The sequence below is a fragment of the Rhincodon typus genome, chromosome 16 (assembly GCF_021869965.1).
Source record: "Rhincodon typus isolate 14 chromosome 16, sRhiTyp1.1, whole genome shotgun sequence".
Classification (NCBI taxonomy): domain Eukaryota; kingdom Metazoa; phylum Chordata; class Chondrichthyes; order Orectolobiformes; family Rhincodontidae; genus Rhincodon; species Rhincodon typus.
In genome coordinates, this window is record NC_063347.1 from 4,064,350 (window position 1) to 4,085,787 (window position 21,438).

Genomic DNA, 21,438 nt, shown 5'->3' on the forward strand with positions numbered 1-21,438 from the left:
TCTAGGCCCAAAACATCAGCTTTCCTGCTCCTCTGATGCTGCTTGACCTGCTGTGTTCATCCAGCTCTACACCTTGTTATCTAATATTAGAGAGCTGTCTGCTTCTTCTTAAAAATGCCACAAGACTTTTGAAGGTGGTTCAGCTGGTCTTTAAAGACTGCCACTTATAAGAATGCAACCTTTCTCTGGGTAAAATAGGCTATGGGTGGCTGATCTCATTGACTGACTGTAACAAACGCACAAAGTTCTGGAACAATCTGGCAGCAGCTGTGGATAGAGAAACAAAAATTAATGTTTTGAGTCTGATATATTTGAATCTGAAATAATAATTCTTCAGAACGATCATATCAGCCTTAAATTGTTAACGTTGTTTCACTGTGCCAGATCTGCTGAATTTCTTCCGAACTTTCTATTTTAATTTCAAATCTCAACAATTGCATCAGGAAATTTGTGTGGGCATTATAAATTTGGAGGGAATGGGCATTTTATTTGATAATTCACAATTTTCTTCTTCTGACTTGCCTTTGAATCTTGTTCAGACTGACTAGCCCAAGTCTCATGTTAATAAAAGTCATGTGCAAGATTATTCAGGGCAATATCATTCCGTTTTCTGGTGGCAGGGATTTAGACCAATGAAATGAATTTGATTGCTACAGAATGCAATCTCTCTCTGCACGTGCTGGAGAAGAAACTATGACATCGGAAAATAAATGAGTGGTAACAGCTACTGTCTGAAAGGCTGTAAGGTGAGCTTTTCTTCAGTGGTGGATACGTTGTTGGTGGGGAATCGGAGGGACAGGATCTACATGCATTTGGAAAGGCAAGGACTGATTAGGGATAACCAACATGGCTTTGTGCATGGGAAAGCATGTCTCACTAACTGGATTGAGTTTTTTGAAGCGGTGACAAAGAAAATTGATGAACAGTGGACAAAAACAAAGTTGCTGGAAAATCTCAATAGGTCTGGCAGCATCTGTGAAGGAGAAAACAGAGTTAACGTTTCAGGTCCGGTAAGCCTTCCTCAGAACTGACGGTGGCTGGGAAAACGTCAGTTTATATGCAGAAAATAGGGAGGTGGGTGAGGTAGGGAGTAAACAATAGGGTAGAGCCTAAAGACAGAGAAAGACAGTTGACAGACAAAGGAGTTGCCAATGATCAGGCTGGGAGGGTGAATAGTTGTTAATGGGGATTGTTAATGACTAACAACAGGGGGTGTGTAGTGGCAGGTTATGTGGTAACAAGACCTGGTGTGTGGGGTAGGGGGCTGGGACATGGGAGAGTTTGGGCCCTAAAATTATTGAACTCAATATTGAGTCCAGAAGGTTGTAGGGTCCCCAAGTGGAAACTGCGGTATTGTTCCTCCAGCTTGCATTGGGCTTCGCTGGAACCCTGCAGCAAGCCAAAGACAGAGATGTTTGCCAGGGAGCAGGGTGGTGTGTTAAAGTGGCAGGCAACAGGTAGTTCAGGGTCTTTTTTGTGAGCAGAACATAGATGTTCTGCGAAGCGGTGGTCAAATCTATGCTTCGTTTCCCCAATGTAGAGGAGGCCACATTGTGAGCAGCAAATGCAGTAGACTGGATTCTGGGAAGTGCAGGTGAAGTGTTGCTTCACCTGGAAGGTATGTTTGGGCCCTTGGATACTGGGGAAGGAGGAGGTAAATGGGCAGGTGTTGCACCTTCGCTGGTTACAGGGGAAGGTGCCGCAGGGCTGTGGGGAGGTGTTGGGGATGAAGGAAGTGTGGACCAGGGTGTCCCAGAGGGAACAGTCCCTGCGGAAGGCGGACAAGGGAGGGGAATATGTGTCTGGTGGTGACATCTCACTGAAGTGGCGGAAATGGCGTCTGATGATCTTCTGGATGTAGTTGCTGGTGGGATGGTAGGTGACGATAAGGGAAACCCTATCGCTGTTGCGGGAGGGAAGAGAAGGGGTGAGAGCGGAAGTGCGGGAGATGGGTTGGACCTGGTTGAGGGCCCTGTCGACAACAAAGGTGGGGAATCCTTGGTTGAGGAAGAAGATGGACATTTCGGAGGCTCCATTGTGGAAGTTGGCCTCATCTGAACATATGCAACGGAGACTGAGGAACTGAGAGAATGGGATGGAGTCTTTACAGGAAGCAGGGTGTGAGGATGTATAGTCCAGATAGCTGTGGGAGTCAGTGGGTTTGTAATGGATATTAGTGGCCAGTTTATCCCCAGAAATGGAAACAGAAATGTCGAGGAAGGGAAGGGAGGAGTCAGAGATAGACCAGTTGAAAGTGAGGGCAGGGTGGAAATTGGAGGCGAAATTGATGAAGTTTTCCAATTCCAGATGAGAGAGGGAAGCAGCACCGATGATTTCATCGATGTATCGGAGAAAGAGTTGTGGGTAGGGGCCGGAATAGGACTGTAACAAGGAATGTTCCATGTACCCCATGAAGAGACAGGCATAACTAGGGCCCATGCGGATACCCATGGCAACCCCTCCTACCTGAAGAAAATGAGAGGATTGAAAGAGTTGTTGAGGACAATCTCGGCCAGGCGGAGGAGGGTGGTGGTGGGTGGGGATGGTTCAGGTCTTTGCTCCAGGAAGAAGCGGAGAGCCCTAAGACCCTCCTGGTGGGGAATGGATGTGTAAAGGGATTGCATGTCCATGGTAAACTGGAAGTTTTGAAACCGATGTAAGGTGTCAGATGAATCATGGATGTATGTGGGTAGGGATTGAACCAGGAGAAGAAAACTGAGTCGAGGTAGGAAGAGATGAGTTCTGTGGGGCAGGAGCAGGCTGAAACAATGGGTCTGCCTGGACAGTCCTGTTTGTGGATTTTTGGCAGGAGGTAGAAATGAGCTGTGCGGGGTTGGGGGACTATTAGCTTGGAAGCGGAGGGGGGCGAGGGGAGATCACCGGATGAAATGAGAACAGTGGATGTTCTGCGAAGGTTTCAACAAGGTTCCTCATGGTAGACTGGTTATAAGGTTGGATCACATGGGATCCAGAAGGAGCTAGCCAATTTGATATAAAATTGGCTTGAAGGTAGAAGACAGAGGGTGGTGGTAGAAAGATGCTTTTCGGACTGAAGGCCTGTGTCTAGCGGTGTGGCACAAGGAATGGTGCTGGGTCCACTGCTATTCGTCATTTATATAAGTGACTTGGATGCGAATATAGGAGGTATGGTTAGTAAGTTTGCACATGACACCAAAATTGGTGGTGCAGTGGACAGTGAAGAAGATCATCCAGAGTACAGCGGGACCTTGATCAGATTGGGCAATGGGCTTAGCAGTGCAGGATGGACTTCAATTTAAATAAATGTAAAGTATTGCATTTTAGTAAGGCAAGTCAGGGCAGGACTTGTACAGTTCATGGTGGGGCCTTGGGGAGTGTTGCTGAACAAAGAGACCTAGGGGTGCAGATGCATTGCTCCTTGAAAGTGAAGTCGCAGGTAGATAGGGTGGTGAAGAAGGCATTTAGCTTGTATGCGAATTGCAACGTCATATTGTTGCTGTACAGAACATTGGTGAAGCCAGTTAGAATTTTAGAATACTGCATTCAGTTCGAGTTTCCTTTCCATAGGAATGTTGTAAAACTTGAGAGGATGCAGAAAAGATTTACAAGAATGTTGCTAGGACTGGAGGGTTTGAGTTATAGGGAGAGGCTGAACAGGGGTTCCAGGGGCTTTTTTCCCTGGAGCATCAGAAGCTGAGGGTTGATCTTAGAGATTTATAAAATCATGAGGTGTGTGTATAGGGTGAATAGCCAAGGTAGGGGAATCCAAAACTAGAGGGCCTAGGTTTAAAGTGAGAGGGACCTTAAAGGCAACTTTTTCATACAGAGGGTAGTGCATGTATCAAACAAGCTGCCAGAGGACGTGGTGAAGGCTAGTACAATTACAACATTTAAAAGGATAGGTATATGAATAGGAGGGTTTAGAGGGATATGGGCCAAATGCTGTCAAATGGGACGAGGTCAGATTGGGATGTCTGTTCAGCACAGATGAGTTGGATTGAAGAGTATTTCTGTGCTGTATGACTCTATAACCTGTTGTAAAGTTAACTGTTGGATCTTAAGCCCCATGTTGGCCAGTCCAAAAGCCGAAGTGGTATGTTTAACTCCCATTTAGTTCAATTTACTTTCTATGCTGTGCAGGAATTTAGCATCTACAGTTAATAATAATGGTGAGGGTGTTATCCTTTTTATTTATCCTTTTTTAAAAAACTTAATTCCAATTTTCTTACACACTTGAGTTGCAGACACTTGTTAAACTTGTGTTCCATTCATACAGTTACCCACCAGTATTTCTCATTGCTCAGGTACTGTGTGAACATGGTAGCTCCCTTGACTTCCGTGAAATGCAATATTAGTTGAGGAAGGATGTGATAACATCAAAACATCAGCATTTGGTGGGCCAGTTGGGCTCAGTGGCCCATTTTTGTGCTGTAGATTCTATCTAATTTGGGGATTTGTTAATATGAAGGCAACGCTGTGCTGCTTTAAGTCCCAGCATACTGATCCTCAGATCAGGCCTTCTCACCTCTTTGTGTTCATTCTCTTTCTCTTGCGACTTCTCTCCTTCTCTCTGTTCTGAAAGCATCATCACTCATTAGGGTGCAGTCCCTAGATGGTCTAGCCATTTAGTGCCTCACCTGAGTGGTTATATTTAATGTGTGAGCCCCAATGATCATAGAATCGCAGAGTAGAGTCATAGAACATAGAACATTACAGCGCAGTACAGGCCCTTTGGCCCTCGATGTTGCGCTGACCTGTGAAACCAATCTGAAGCCCATCTAACCTACACTATTCCATTATCATCCATATGTTTATCCAATGACCATTTAAATGCCCTTAAAGTTGGCAAGTCTACTACTGTTGCAGGCAGGGCATTCCACGCCCTTATTACTCTCTGAGTAAAGAACCTACCTCTGACATCTGTCCTATATCTATCACCCCTCAATTTAAAGCTATGTCCCCTCGTGCTAGCCATCACCATCCAAGGAAAAAGGCTCTCACTGTCCACCCTATCTAATCCTCTGATCATCTTGTATGTCTCTATTAAGTCACCTCTTAACCTTCTTCTCTCTAACGAAAACAGCCTCAAAACCCTCAGCCTTTCCTCATAAGACCTTCCCTCCATATCAGGCAACATCCTGGTAAATCTCCTCTGCACCCTTTCCAGTGCTTCCACATCCTTCCTATAATGCGCTGACCAGAACTGTAGGCAATACTCCAAGTGTTGTAACCAGAGTTTTGTACAGCTGCAACATGACCTCATGGCTCCGAAACTCAATCCCTCTACCAATAAAAGCTAACACACCGTACGCCTTCTTAACAACCCTATCAACCTGGGTGGCAACTTTCAGTGATCTATGCACATGGACACCGAGATCTCTCTGCTCATCCACACTACCAAGAATCTTACCATTAGCCCAGTACTCTGTATTCCTGTTACTCCTTCCAAAGTGAATCACCTCACACTTTTTCGCATTAAACTCCATTTGCCACCTCTCAGCCCAGCTCTGCAGCTTATCTATGTCCCTCTGTAACCTGCAACATCCTTCCGCACTATCCACAACTCTACTGACTTTCATACTTCTACGCCCTCATCCAGGTCATTTATAAAAATGACAAACAGCAGTGGCCCCAAAACAGATCCTTGCGGTACACTACTAGTAACTGAACTCCAGGATGAACATTCCCATCAACCACCACCCTCTGTCTTACACTTAGCCAATTTCTGATCCAAACCGCTAAATCACCCTCAATCCCATGCCTCCGTATTTTCTGCAATAGCCTACCGTGGGGAACCTTATCAAACGCTTTACTGAAATCCATATACACCACATCAGCCGCTTTACCCTCATCCACCTGTTTGGTCACCTTCTCAAAGAACTCAATAAGGTTTGTGAGGCACGACCTACCCTTCACAAAACCGTGTTGACCATCCCTAATCAAATTATTCCTTTCTAGATGATTATAAATCCTATCTCTTATAATCCTTTCCAACACTTTACCCACAACCGAAGTAAAGCTCATTGGTCTATAATTACCAGGGTTGTCTCTACTCCCCTTCTTGAACAACGGGACAACGTTTGCTAGTCTCCAGTCTTCTGGCACTATTCCTGTAGACAATGATGACATAAAGATCAAAGCCAAAGGCTTTGCAATCTCGTCCCTAGCTTCCCAGAGAATCCTAGGATAAATCCCATCCAGCCCAGGGGACTTATCTATTTTCACACTTTCCGGAATTGCTAACACCGCCTCCTTATGAACCTCAATCCCGTCTAGTCTAATAGCCTGTATCTCAGTATTCTCCTCGACAACATTATCTTTATCCTGTGTGAATACTGACGAAAAATATTCATTTAGCGCCTCTCCTATCTCTTCGGACTCCACGCACAACTTCCCACTACTGTCCTTGACTGGCCCTAATCTTACTCTCGTCATTCTTTTATTCCTGACATACCTATAGAAAGCTTTAGGGTTTTCCTTGACCCTAACTGCTAAAGACTTCTCATGTCCCCTCCTGGCTCTTCTTAGCTCTCTCTTTAGGTCCTTCCTGGCTAACTTGTAACTCTCAAGCACCCTAACTGAGCCTTCACGCCCCATCTCTACATAAGCCTCCTTCTTCCTCGACAAGAGATTCAACTTCTTTAGTAAACCACGGTTCCCTCACTCGACCACTTCCTCCCTGCCTGACAGGTACATACTTATCAAGGACATGCAGTAGCTGTTCCTTGAACAAGCTCCACATTTCAAGTCCCAGCCCCTGCAGTTTCCTTCTCCATCCTATGCATCCTAAATCTTGCCTAATCGCCTCATAATTGCCTTTCCCCCAGCTATAACTCTTGCCCTGCGGTATATACCTATCCCTTTCCATCGCTAAAGTAAACGTAACCGAATTGTGGTCACTATCACCAAAGTGCTCACCTACCTCCAAATCTAACACCTGGCCTGGTTCATTACCCAGTACCAAATCCAATGTGGCCTTGCCTCTTGTTGGCCTATCTGCATACAGTGTCAGGAAACCCCCCTGCACACATTGGACAAAAACTGACCTATCTAAAGTACTCGAACTATAGCGTTTCCAGTCAATATTTGGAAAGTTAAAGTCCCCCGTAACAACTACCCTGTTACTTTCGCTCCTATCCGGAATCATCTTTGCAATCCTTTCCTCTACATCTCTGGAACTTTTCGGAGGCCTATAGAAAACTCCCAACAGGGTGACCTGTCAACCTCAGCCCATACTACCTCAGGAGACGAGTCCTCATCAAACGTCCTTTCTGCCACCATAATACTGTCCTTGACTAACAACGCCACACCTCCCCCTCTTTTACCACTTTCCCTGATCTTACTGAAACATCTAAACCCGAGAACCTGCAACAACCATTCCTGGCCCAGCTCTATCCATGTCTCCGAAATGGCCACAACATCGAAGTCCCAGGTACCAACCCATGCTGCAAGTTCACCCACCTTATTCCGGATGCTCCTGGCTTTGAAGTAGACACACTTCAAACCACCTTCCTGCCTGCCGGTACACTCCTGCGACCTTGAAACCTTATTCATGACCTCACTACTCTCAACCTCCTGTACACTGGAGCTACAATTCAGGTTCCCATCCCTCTGCTAAAATAGTTTAAACCCTCCCGAAGAGCATTAGCAAATTTCCCCCCCAGGATATTGGTACCCCTCTGGTTCAGGTGTAGACCAGCCCGTTTGTAGAGGTCCCACCTACCCCAGAATGAGCCCCAATTATCCAGGTATCTGAATCCCTCCCTCCTGCACCATCCCTGTAGCCAAGTGTTCAACTGCTCTCTCTCCCTATTCCTCGCCTCGCTAGCCCGTGGCACGGGTAACAAACCAGAGATAACAACTCTGTTTGTTCTAGCTCTAAGCTTCCACCCTAGCTCCTTGAATTTCTGCCTTACATCCCCATCCCTTTTCCTACGTATGTCATTGGTGCCTATGTGGACCACGACTTGGGGCTGCTCCCCCTCCCCATTAAGGATCCCGAAAACACGATCCGAGACATCACGGACCCTGGCACCTGGGAGGCAACACACCAACCGCGAGTCTCTCTCATTCACACAGAATCTCCTATCTGTCCCCCTAACTATGGAGTCCCCAATGACTAATGCTCTCCTCCTCTCCCCCCTTCCCTTCCCCCATGGCTTACCCCTGGTAAGTTGTCCCCCACAACAGTATCCAAAACGGTATACTTGTTATTGAGGGGAACGGCCACAGGGGATCCCTGCACTGTCTGCCTGTTCCTTTTCCATCCCCTGACTGTAACCCATCTACCTTTTTCCTGTACCTGAGGTGTGACCACCTCCCTGTAACTACTCTCAGCCTCCCGAATGATCCGAAGTTCATCCAGCTCCAGCTCCAGTTCCCTAATGTGGTTTCCAAGGAGCTGGAGTTGGGTGCACTTCCCGCAGATGAAGTCAGTGGGGACACTAGTGGTGACCCTTACCTCCCACATTCTACAGGAGGAGCATGCAACTGCCCTAACATCCATTCCCACTGTTCTGAATTCCCAAACAGACTATTGAAAAAAAAAACTAGTAGCCTTACCAAATTGGTGCTCAGAACCTTTTTTTTTGGTTAGAGGAGGAGGATGGGTGAGAGACACTACCTAGGTAGTGTTTCGGGTAAACAACGCCCAAATATATTATCTCACTTACTCACTCCAAAAAAGGAGAGAGTTGAGATCAGGTAGAGATCAGGTAAAGCTGAGATCAGGCAACTTTGCATTACTTGAAATGAGCTGGAACCTCCCCGGTCTGAGTAGCTCAGTACCAGCTGCCAGAGTGTGTGATTACAGGAGAGCTCATTTAGATAGCATAGAGGTGCTCAGAATTTTCAGCTCTGTAAGACTGAATATTGTTGCACAGTAGCTGGCACAAGGATGTGTCTTGCCAATTATGCTATCATAGATAATCAAGGATAACTTTACAACAATCACAAATGGAGCACATTTGATCAAATGTAAAAAGAAATGTGTAGTAGGATTCTAAAATTACCCCTTGAAGCACTCAGCTGCTTGGTGTCTTTGACACAACCTGTCATCTCCATCCAGAAGACGCAGTGAGCCTTGCACAAACTTGAAACTCTAGAAATAAGAACAGAAAAGGCTGGAGAAATTCAGCAGATTTGGATAGAGAAACAGTTAACACTTTGAATCCACTGCCTCTCCAGAACTGAGGAGAGGTGGAACAGAAAAGGAATCTATGTTATTGGAGAGGGCAGAGGGGCAAGCAGATCAGAAGTACAAGTCAGAAAGATTAAAGCTGTATAGAAACCCTGTCCAGTTTCTCTTCCCAATAACAAACCCACCACCACCTGAATGTTTTTTTATTCCATGGATCATTCCAGCTGAGATCAGGTAACTTTGCATTACTTGAAATGAGCTGGAACCTCCCCGGTCTGAGTAGCTCAGTACCATCTGCCAGAGTGTGTGATTACAGGAGAGCTCATTTAGATAGTGTAAAGGTGCTCAGAATTTTCAGCTCTGTAAGACTGAATATTGTTGCACAGTAGCTGGCACAAGGATGTGTCTTGCCAATTATGCTATCAATTCTGCTAATTAATTTCTTGGAGGCTTTGTTGGTCAATGAATGGATGGAGCAGACAGGAGATTCTTGTGGTGTGTTGACATAGCACCATCTAGTGGTTCAGTTCTGCTTTTAAAATATTTGTGTGCTACAAAAACAGATTTCTTTGAACTCTAGCAGTGTCAGTATTGAGATGGATTGAGTCTGCTTGAAATTTTAATCTATATGTAAATTTCATGTAATATAATTAACTAAATGGAATTACTGGGACTCGACAGCTTTTACATACAATTTATAATTCAATTCATAATCTGAATGGGAAATAGTCTATTTAAATAGCTGTTCTGTTACGTTTTTTTAAAAGATAAGTGCTTTCTCCTGAAACTGATGTGGAATTTCAGGCACGTTGCCAAATGATTTGTAGCTTTCATCTAATTAAGGATTGTTTATTTATTTTAATATTTTTGTGTTCCTTTTTCCAGGGGTACAGAGGATATAGTGTCACCTCATGGAATTCCTCTTGACCTTTTAGACCGAGTCATGATCATCAGGACAATGTTATACACTCCAGATGAGATGATGCAGGTAGGTGCTGCTTTTTGGATCTAAATGTTGAGCAGTAGAGGAAGAAGGTTGCCAATCCCTTTCCTGACTCCTTCAAAAGGATTGACCTATAAGTGACATTCTTTACATGTATAAGCAGTTCAGTCACATCTTTACTCAAAGTCAAAATACAGGAAACCTGAAACGTAAAAGAGTGAATGCTGAAAATACTCAGTAGGTTGTCTCACAAACCTGACTGCATTTTTTGAGGACGTAACCAAAAACATTGAGAGCAGAGCGGTAGACGGGTTGTTTATGTGGACTTTAGTAAAGCCTTTGACAATGTTTCACATGGTAGACTAATTAGTAAAGATAGATCACATGGGATTCAGGGTGAGCTTGCCAATTGGATACAAGATTGGCTTGACAGTAGGACGCAGAGGGTGGTGGTGGAGGGTTGTTTTTCAGACTGGAGGCCTGTGACCAGCAGTGTTCCGCAGGGATTGGTACTGGGTCCACTTTCGTCAGCCATATATATAAACCATTTCAATGAGAATATAGGGGGCATGGTTAGTAATTTTGTAATCTAAGATTACGAAGAGATCTTGATCGATGGGATCAGTGGGCTGAGGAGTGGCAGATGGAGTTTAATTTGGATAGATGCAAGGTATTGTATTTTGGTAAAACAAGCAAGGGCAGGACTTGTACAATTAATGGTAGGGCTCTGAGTAGTGTTGTAAAACAGAGACATAGGGGTTCAGGTATATAATTCTTTGAAATTTGCATCACAGGTAGATGGGGTGGTTAAAAAGGCATTTAGCACGCTTGCCTTCATTGCTCAGACCTTTGAGTATGTGTTGGAACATCACGTTGAGGTTGTACAGGACATTGGTGAGGTCTCTTCTGGCGTACCGTGTGCAGTTCTGATCGTCCAGTTATAGGAAGGATATTATTAAATTGGAGAGGGTTCAGAAAATATTTACCACTATGTTACCAAGAACAGAGGGTTTGAGTTATAAAAATAAGCTACAACATACTTCACTGGAGCATAGGACATTGAGTGGTGACCCTAGAGGTTTATAAAATCATGAGAGGCATAGATAAAGTGAATAGCAAGGGTCTTTTCCCTAGGGTGGGGGAGTTCAAAACTAGGGAGGAATTCTTTAAGGTGAGAGGAGAAAGATTTAAAAAAGACATGAGGGGCAACTTTTTTTACACAGAGACTGGTTGAATGAACTGCCAGAGGAAGTAGTAAATGCAGGTATAATTACAACATTTAAATGACTATTGGATGAGTACATGAATAGGAAAGGTTTGGAGGGATATGGGCCAAACGCAGGCAAGTGGGACTAGTTTAGTTTGGGAACATTGTCAAAGTGGACTACTTGTTTCCGTGCTAATATATTTAGTTGTCTAGATATAGTTAATGCTTCAGACTGATAACCTTTCATCAGTCAGCTTATTGATTTGAAATGAAATTCTCTCCACAGATGTTGCTTTGTGCTTGGTATTTCCAGCATTTACTCACTATATATCTCAATTTTCTCAAAGGGCTTATTGGATAGGGATCAGCAACAAAAAGTAAAGAGCTTTCATTTATGTACCACTTTCATATCCAGAGGTAAAACAGCCAGTTAAGTACTGTTAATATGGTCACTGTAGGAAATGCAGCAGCCAACTTGCACACAGTAAGCTGTCAGAAGTAGACATACAATAATGACCATAGCCTTAATGGAGGGATAAATGTTAGTCAGGACAGTGAGAACAACTCTGCCTTTCAAAAAGTTGCCCCATGGAATCTTTTGCATCCACCTGATGTATCATAAGTACTTAATAAAAGTTTTCCTATCCAGCTCCTATACTTGAATAGTATATTTTTAGAAATATAACTGATTTCCCTCTCCTTATCCCCTTCCAGGCCTTAGACTTCATTGCTTACAACAGTCCAGTCCAGTCAAGAAGCTTTTCAAGAAGGAATTAGATATGGTTTTTCGGACTAAAGGGGTCAAAGGGTATGGGGAGAAAGCAGGAACAGGGTAATGATTTGAATGATCAGCCATGATCATATTGAATGGCAGAGCAGGCCTGAAGGGCTAAATGACCTACCCCTGCTCCTATTTCCCATGTTTCATATCTTGCTTTCTTCCTTTTTCTCTCTTTCATGCCACGTCTTTGGATCAAAAGTGTTTGATCACCTCTTACCCATGGCCTCCCTGCTGATCCATCTCCAATCTGTTGCATCTTGTTTCAGCACTTTTTAGCTTTGAAAAGCTAAGTAATTAATAACTGGACATTGGAATGCCATCACAAAACTTGGGAGAGAAATAGAGTATGGAGGTGAAATAAAAGTTGCATAAGCTTAGAGGGTAGGAGAGAAGGTGCAATAGAAACATGATAGAAATGTGTAAATGTTGCAAACAGGACAATATGTGAAAGTAATAGTAAAGAGTGGCCAAAGAATTCTGGACTAATTAATAAATAATTAGCTAACCAGGGATCAACTTGGGCAGCACGGTGGCCCAGTGGTTAGCGCTGCAGCCTCACAGCGCCAGGGAACTGGATTCAATTCCACCCTCGGGCAACTTTCTGTGTGGAGTTTGCACATTCTCCCCGTGTCTGCGTGCGTTTCCGGCAGGTGCTCCGGTTTCCTTCCGCAATCCAAAGATGTGCAGGTTAGGTGGATTGGCCATGCTAAATTGCTCATAGTGTCCAGGGATGGGTAGATTTGGTAGGTTAGAGGGGGATGGGTCTGGGTGGGATGCTCTGAGGATCGGTGTGGACTTGTTGGGCCAAAGGGCCTGTTTCCATACAGTAGGGATTCTATGATTCTAGGAACTAATTAATAAATTAATTAACTACGTAGAGATGGCTGGGCAGGTGATGTGCTGTAGCTGTGTGATGTGGGAGGTGGCTGATCCCTTTGCGAGCTGCAGTGACCACATCAGCAGAAACTGTTGGTTGCTGGAGGAACTGTGGCTCAGAGTTGGTGAGCTGGAGTCCGAGCTTCAGACGCTGCAGCACATTCAGGAGGAGGAGAGTTACCTGTTCACTCTGTTTCAGCATGGGTCAAATCTGGTAGATTAAGTACCACAAATTCGGTCAGTGACCAGGGACAGCAGGGTTTGACTGTAAGTGAGGCAGGTAAAGGGATCCTGCATTCAGGAACAGAGGAGCCTCACCTCTTGGCCTTGTCCAACAAGAACGAGGTACTTGCTCCCTGTGTGGATTAGGAACAGGGAGAATGACCCAGCTGACCATGGCACAATGGTACAGGAGGCCATTCAAGAGGAGAGAGCAAAAAGACAAGTGATAGTTGTAGGGGTTTCTATAATTAGGGGAATAGATAGCATCCTTTGTAAGTAGGACGGAGAGTCCCGCATGGTATGTTGCCTGCCCAGTGCTAGGGTGAGAGGGAGGATCCAATTGTTGTGGTCCACGTGGGACAAACAACATAGGCAAGACTAGGAAAGAAGTAACAAGATGTAGAGCTGGATGAACACAGCAGGCCAAGCAGTATCAGAGGAGCAGGAAGGCTGACGTTTCGGGCCTAGACCCTTCTTCAGAAATGGGGGAGGGGAAGGGGGTTCTGAAATAAATAGGGAGAGAGGGGGAGGCAGATAGAAGATGGGTAGAGGAGAAGATAGGTGGAGAGGAGACAGACAGGTCAAAGAGGCGGGGATGGAGCCAGTAAAGGTGAGTGTAGGTGGGGAAGTAGGGAGGAGATAGGTCAGTCGAGGGAGGACGGACAAGTCAAGGGGGCGGGATGAGGTTAGTAGGTAGGAAATGGGGGTGGGGCTTGAGGTGGGAGGAGGGGATAGGTGGGAGGAAGGACAAGTTAGGGAAGCGGGGACGAGCTGGACTGGTTTTGGGATGCATTAGGGGGAGGGGAGATTTTGAAGCTTGTGAAGTCCACATTGATACCATTGGGCTGCAGGGTTCCCAAGCGGAATATGATTGCTGTTCCTGCAACCTTCAGGTAGCATCGTTGTGGCACTGCAGGAGGCCCAGGATGGACATGTTGTATGAGGAATGGGAGGGGGAAGTTGAAATGGTTCGCGACTGGGAGGTGCAGTTGTTTATTGCGAACCGAGCGTAGGTGTTCTGCAAAGCGGTCCCCAAGCCTCCGCTTGGTTTCCCCGATGTAGAGGAGGCCACAACGGGAATAGCGGATGCAGTATACCACATTAGCAGATGTGCAGGTGAACATCTGCTTGATGTGGAAAGTCTTCTTGGGGCCTGGGATGGGGGTGAGGGGGGAGGTGTAGGGGCAGGTGTAGCACTTCCTGCGGTTGCAGGGAAAAGTGCCAGGTGAGGTGGGGCTGGAGGGGAGTGTGGTCCGTCCGGAAGGCAGATAAGGGTGGGGAGGGAAAAATGTCTTTGGTGGTGGGGTCGGATTGCAGATGGCGGAAGTGTCGGAGGATGATGCGTTGGATCCGGAGGTTGGTGGGGTGGTACGTTAGGATGAGGGGGATTCTGTTTTGGTTGTTATTGTGGGGAGGGGGTGTGAGGGATGAGTTGCGGGAAATGCGGGAGACACGGTGGAGGGCCACTGAGAGGGGGGCAGTTGCGGTCCTTGAAAAACGAGGACATCTGAGATGTACGGGAGTGGAATGCCTCATCCTGGGAGCAGATGCGGCAGAGGCGAAGGAATTGGGAATAGGGGATGGCATTTTTGCAGGAAGGTGGATGGGAGGAGCTGTATTCTAGGTAGCTTACTTCTTCAACCGTGAGCCTAACCCTCCCTGTACTGACCCCTTCTCCCGCCTCCAACACACCTCCTCCTCCTGGACACCACCCCAAGGCCTCCTACCCTCCCTCGACCTCTTCATCTCCAACTGCCGTTGTGACATCAATCGCCTCAACCTCTCCACGCCTCTCACCCACTACAGCCTCTCCCCCGCAGAACGTGCAGCCCTCCACTCCAATCCCAACCTCACCATAAAACCCGCGGACAAGGGAGACGCAGTTGTAGTATGGTGCACTGACCTCTACATCGCCGAGGCCAGACGCCAACTGTCCGACACCACCTCCTGCCGCCCCCTTGATCATGACCCCACCCCCGACCACCAAACCATCATCTCCCAAACCATCCACAACCTCATCACTTCAGGTGACCTCCCACCCACAGCCTCCAACCTTATCGTTCCCCAACCCCGCACCGCCCACTTCTATCTCCTCCCCAAAATCCACAAACCTGACTGCCCTGGTCGACCCATTGTCTCCGCCTGCTCCTGCCCCACCGAACTTATCTCCACCTATCTGGACTCCGTTTTCTCCCCCTTGCTCCAGGAACTCCCCACCTACGTCCGTGACACCACCCTCCACCTCCTCCAGAACTTCCAATTCCCCGGTCCCCAACACCTCATCTTTACCATGGACGTCCAGTCCCTATACACTTGCATTCCCCATACAGATGGCCTAAAGGCCCTCCGCTTCTTCCTGTCCCGCAGGCCCGACCAGTCGCCCTCCACTGACACCTTCATCCGCTTAGCTGAACTCATCCTCACCCTCAACAACTTCTCTTTCAATTCCTCCCACTTCCTACAGACAAAGGGGGTGGCGATGGGTACCCTCATGGGCCCAAGCTATGCCTGCCTCTTTGTAGGTTATGTGGAACGATCCCTCTTCCTACACTGGCCCTAAACCCCACCTCTTCCTCTGTTACATTGATGACTGTGTCGGCTCCCACGAGGACCTCGAACAGTTCATCCACTTCACCAACACCTTCCACCCCAACCTTAAATTCACCTGGACCATCTCTAATACCTCTCTCTCCTTCCTGGACCTCTCTGTCTCCATCTCCGGCAACCACCTAGAAACCGATATCCATATCAAGCCCACCGACTCCCACAGCTACCTAGAACACACCTCCTCCCACCCACCTTCCTGCAAAAATGCCATCCCCTATTCCCAATTCCTTCGCCTCCGCCGCATCTGCTCCCAGGATGAGGCATTCCACTCCCATACATCCCAGATGTCCTCGTTTTTCAAGGACCGCAACTTCACCCCCTTCAGTGGTCGAGAACGCCCTCCACCGTGTCTCCCACATTTCCCGCAACTCATCCCTCACACCCCCTCCCCACAATAACAACCAAAACAGAATCCCCCTCATCCTCACGTGCCACCCCACCAACCTCCGGATCCAACGCATCATCCTCCGACACTTCCGCCATCTGCAATCCGACCCCACCACCAAAGACATTTTTCCCTCCCCACCCTTATCTGCCTTCCGGAGGGACCACTCTCTCCGCGACTCCCTTGTCCGTTGCACACTCCCCTCCAGCCTCACTTCACCCGACACTTTTCCCTGCAACCGCAGGAATTGTTATACCTGCCCCTAAACCTCCCCCCTCGCCTCCATCCCAGGCCCCAAGAAGACTTTCCACATCAAGCAGATGTTCACCTGCACATCTGCTAATGTGGTATACTGCATCCGCTGTTCCCATTGTAGCCTCCTGTACATCGGGGAAACCAAGCGGAGGCTTGGGGACCGCTTTGCAGAACACCTACGCTCGGTTCGCACTAAACAACTGCACCTCCCAGTCGCGAACCATTTCAACTCCCCCTCCCATTCCTCATACGACATGTCCGTGCTGGGCCTCCTGCAGTGCCACAACGATGCTACCTGAAGATTGCAGGAACAGCAACTCATATTCCGCTTGGGAACCCTGCAGCCCAATGGTATCAATGTGGACTTCACAAGCTTCAAAATCTCCCCTCCCCCTAACGCATCCCAAAACCAGCCCAGCTCGTCCCTGCCTCCCTAACCTGTCCTTCCTCCCACTTATTCCCTCCTCCCACCTCAAGCCCCACCCCCATCTCCTACCTACTAACCTCATCCTGCCCCCTTGACTTGTCCGTCCTCCCTGGACTGACCTATCTCCTCCCTACCTCCCCACCTACACTCCCCTTTACTGGCTCCATCCCCGCCTCTTTGACCCGTCTGTCTCCTCTCCACCTATCTTCTCCTCTATCCATCTTCTATCCGCCTCCCCCTCTCACCCTATTTATTTCAGAACCCCCTTACCCCCCATCTCTGAAGGAGGGTCTCGGCCCAAAACGTCAGCCTCCCTGCTCCTCTGATACTGCTTGGCCTTCTGTGTTCATCCAGCTGTACACCTTGTTATCTCAGATTGTCCAGCATCTGCAGTTCCTACTAACTAGGAAAGAGGACCTGTTCAGGGATTATCAGGAACTAAATTAAAGTACAGGTCCTCAAGGGTTATAATCTCCGGAAGTTCTGAGGAAGGGTCGCCGGATCCGAAAGATTAAATATGAGGGTAAGGTAGCCAGTAATATAAAAGAAGATTGCAAGAGTTCCTTTAGATATATAAAGGGCAAAGAGAGTCTAAAGTGGGCATTGGAATGCTGGAAAATGACGCTGGAGAAGTGGCAATGAGAAAAAAAGAATTGGCGGAGGAACTGAATAAGTACTTTGCATCATCAAATTTCATAGTGGAAGACACGTGTAATATCTCCCAAATTAAACAGAGTCGGTGGGGGGAAGGCAGAGGTGAGTATGGTGGCCATCACCAAGGAGAAGGTGCTAGCAAAACTGAAAGTTTGAAGGTGGATAAACCGCCTGGACGAGATGGACTACACCCCAGAGTTCTGAAAGACATAGCTGAAGAGATAGCGGAGACATTAGTGGTGATCTTTCAAAGGACTGAAAATCGCCAATGTAATCCTCCTGTTTAAAAATGGAGTAAGGCAAAAGATGGGAATTTACAGGCCGATTAGCCTGACCTCGGTCATTGGTAAGATTATGGATTCTGAACACTTGGAAGTGCATGGGGTGAAGTCAGCATGGTTTCATCAAGGGGAGGGCATTCCAGGCAAATCTGTTAGAATTTTTTGAGGAGGTAAAGAGCAGGTTAGACCAAGGAAAGCCAATGGATGTCATCTACTTGGACTTCTAGAAGGCCTTTGACAGGGTGCCGCACAGGAGGCTGCTGAGTAAGATAAGGGCCCAAGGTGTTAGAGGCAAGGTGCTCTAGCATGGATAGAAGGTGTGTGGGGATAAAAGGGTCCTTTTCAGGATGGCGACTGGTGACCAGTGGTGTTCCAGAAGGGTCAGTGTTGTGACCACAGCTTTTCACTTTAAACATTAATTGTCTAGATGAAGGACTGAGGGTGTTCTGGCTAAGTTTGCAGATGATACAAAGATAGGTGGAGAGGGACAGGTAGTATTGAGGAAGTGGGGATGCTGCAGAAGGATTTGGACAGTTAGGAGAATGGGCAAAGAAGTAGCAGATGGAATACAATGTGGGAAAGTGTGAGGTCATTCACTTTGGTAGGAAGAATAGAGACATAGACTGTTTTCTAAATGGGAAGAAAATTCAGAAATCTGAAGTACAAAGGAACTTGGGAGTCCTAATCCAGGATTCTTTTAAGGTAAATGCACAAGTTGAGTAAGTAGTTAGGAAGGCAGACACAATGTTGGCATTTATTTTGAGAGGACTGGAACATAAAAGCAGGGATGTAATTTGAGGCTTTATAACACTCTGGTCAGACCACATTTAGAGTATTGTGAGCAATTCTGGGTCCATACCTCAGGAAAGAGATACTGGCCCTGGTGCGGTTCCAGATGAGGTTCACGAGAATGATCCCAGGAATGAGAGGCTTAACATAGGAGGAACGTTTGAGGACTTTGGGTCTATGCTTGATGGAATTTACACAGATGAGGGGGGATCTAATTGAAACTTTCAGAATACTGAAAGGTCTGGCTACAGTGGATGTTGGGAAGAGTTAGTAAGAACATTTTATAATCCCACCCATACCCTTTTATTAGTGATGATAGTGTATCTGCTATTCAATTTCTTCAATCCTCTAGTATTCCAGCCAAAGCATTGGAACAATATCTCTCTTCCTTCACTGTCACTGGATTAAAATATTCCCAACAGCGTTGTGGGAGTGCCTGTACCAGGTGGAGTGCATCAGTTCAAGAAAGCAGCTCACCACTACCTTGAAGGCAATTAAGAGTTTACAACAAATGCTGGCCATACCAGCAATTCCAGTGTCCCATGAAAAAGTTTTTACAAGGGGAAATTATTGCCTGAACTCTTGTTTTAACTGGAATAGATGGACTGGTAACAGCCGAGTGGTATTGCTGGACTGTTAACCCAGAGACTCAGGTAATTTTCTGGGACCTGGTTTCGAATCCTGCCATGGCAGATGGTGGAATTTGAATTCAATAAAAGTCTGGAATTGAGAGTCTAATGATGACCATGAATCCATTGTCAATTGCAGGAAAAACACATTTGGCTCACTAATATTTCTTCCTTGGGGAAGGAAATTGCCATCCTACATGTTGGCATTTATTTTGAGAGGACTGGAACATAAAAGCAGGGATGTAATTTGAGGCTTTATAACACTCTGGTCAGACCACATTTAGAGTATTGTGAGCAATTCTGGGTCCATACCTCAGGAAAGATATACATGTAACTCCAAACTCACAGCAATGTGTTTGATTCTTAACTGCCTTCTGGGCAATTAGGGATGGGGAATAAATGCTCGCCTAGCCAGCGACACCCTCAACCTATGAATGATTAGAAAAAGTTACTTGAGATTATGGCAGGACAGATTTGAATCGTTGTGTGTGCTTGAAATTCATTATTTCAGGGTTTCTATTTTGTTCTTGCTTTTAAGAGCTTTCAAACTGATCAGGCTTTGTCATTAGAACAAGGTGAAGTGAAATCTGAAAGTAAATTGTGTCGTATGTTTGTTACAAAGGAACATGCTTACTGTTTGGTTTCTTGGCTTTAATGATATGTACAATAGGTCAGTGGAATATAAATTGGGAAGATTAGCAGAACTGGATGTAACTGTAGCTTGGACACAGGCCTTTGGCCAATGCAAACGGAGCTTAGCAGCATCCTATCCTGATAAGATGTAATTTTCCACTGTCTACTGACTGACTGTCCTTTGTAAAAAGGCTTTTGCTTAGCCATGTTAAAACTGACTATTCCAGCAATCAATTGTTGACATCGCTTAATTCATAATTGGCTGTTACAGGAAGAGACATACTACTGCCATAAAAGATGTTTGGATTTGAGACACATTTTCCCAACAATGTAGTGGGAGCTTTATCCCATGTCTGACCCTGTTCTGTATCTGCCCTGAGAGTGTCTGATGGGGACAGTGTAAAGAAAGCTTTTTCTGTGTCCAACTTTGTGCCATACCTAATTTGAGACTGTCTGTTGCAATATTCCCAAACTGGGAAAACTTCTGTTATCCATCATCAATCTTCCTCTCTGTGGGGGAGAAAATGCTACCAGTTATAATGATTTTAGATTAGGTAATTAAAAGAAAAGAAAGCTAGATTTGTCTTTGTCTGTCATATACTTGGGGCTAAAAATAATTCTCTGTGGCACTTTTCAATACAAACAGCTTTCTGTTCAAAGGCTTGCAAGCGATAGAATGCTGACTGTTAAAGCTGGCATAGAGCTGGTCTGAATCATTCAGTTACCCAACATCAGCAACAGAAGTGATAAGGACTTCCTGGATAATGATGCTATGTGTAGCATCATAGAGATAAGTCCAGGAGTGAGAGTTTCATATAATGCCAGTTATTTTTCACTCTGGCACCATTGTAAACAAGGAAGTAGCAAAGCGATTACGATAAAGTAAATCAATAAACAACGTTTAGTCGTTTAGAAAGGTGTAGTAGATTATATAGCCCTTTTATATAGACATTTAACCGAACATTAGCTGCACAAAAAAGATGGTGAATGCCAGATATGGAACTGCTTTATTTCATTGAAAGCCAAAGATGTTCTCTTCTTGCTTCGGTTTCATTGTATACTTGTGCATCCTTCTCTTCCAACCTTTTTTTTAGCTTAAAGAAAACAAAATCTGGAATGAAAGAAAAGCTATGGCCCTATGTCGTAGATTTTTCTTCAATCATATCCTCACTAAAAAGCTAGAAATCTGACTTTACTGTACACTGGCTTTTCCACTTGCATCCATCATTTTATGAAGGAGGAATGTGAAGAAACAAAGGTTTCAAGAAAGGAGAGCAAGAGATTAAATGCTTGAGAGGAGGTGGAGGTCACCAGGAAGCCCAAGTCAAAATAAGAGTGGAAGTCTGAGTGAAGAGAGAGAGATGAGACAGGAAGCTAGGAGTATACTGAAAGCTAGAATGGAGATGGAGACTGAACAGGACCATGAGCAAACAGGAGAGCTCCACAGAAAAGAGCTTTGGTGCTTTCCCCAAATAAGGACAGTGTTCCCACCGAATGCTTTGACGACAATGTGCTTGTGTAAACTGGAAGCTAAATACATTAAGACACATGGCCCTGTTCTTTACAGACAGAAGAAACTTACGCATACTCTGCCTGTTTTAACTCAACAAAATAGGTGACAGTCACTCGCT

The 21,438-nt window shown here is 45.9% G+C and overlaps 1 protein-coding gene across 1 annotated transcript in view; it reads left to right on the forward strand.

Annotated features, from left to right (window-relative positions):
* Nucleotides 1-21,438, forward strand: part of ruvbl1 (RuvB-like AAA ATPase 1) — a 63,227-nt gene that overhangs the window by 31,721 nt on the left and 10,068 nt on the right. Inside the window, exon 9 of the mRNA XM_048606236.1 lies at nucleotides 10,004-10,106. Coding sequence (XP_048462193.1) covers nucleotides 10,004-10,106 — 103 coding nt within the window. The remainder of the gene's footprint in view (nucleotides 1-10,003; nucleotides 10,107-21,438) is intronic.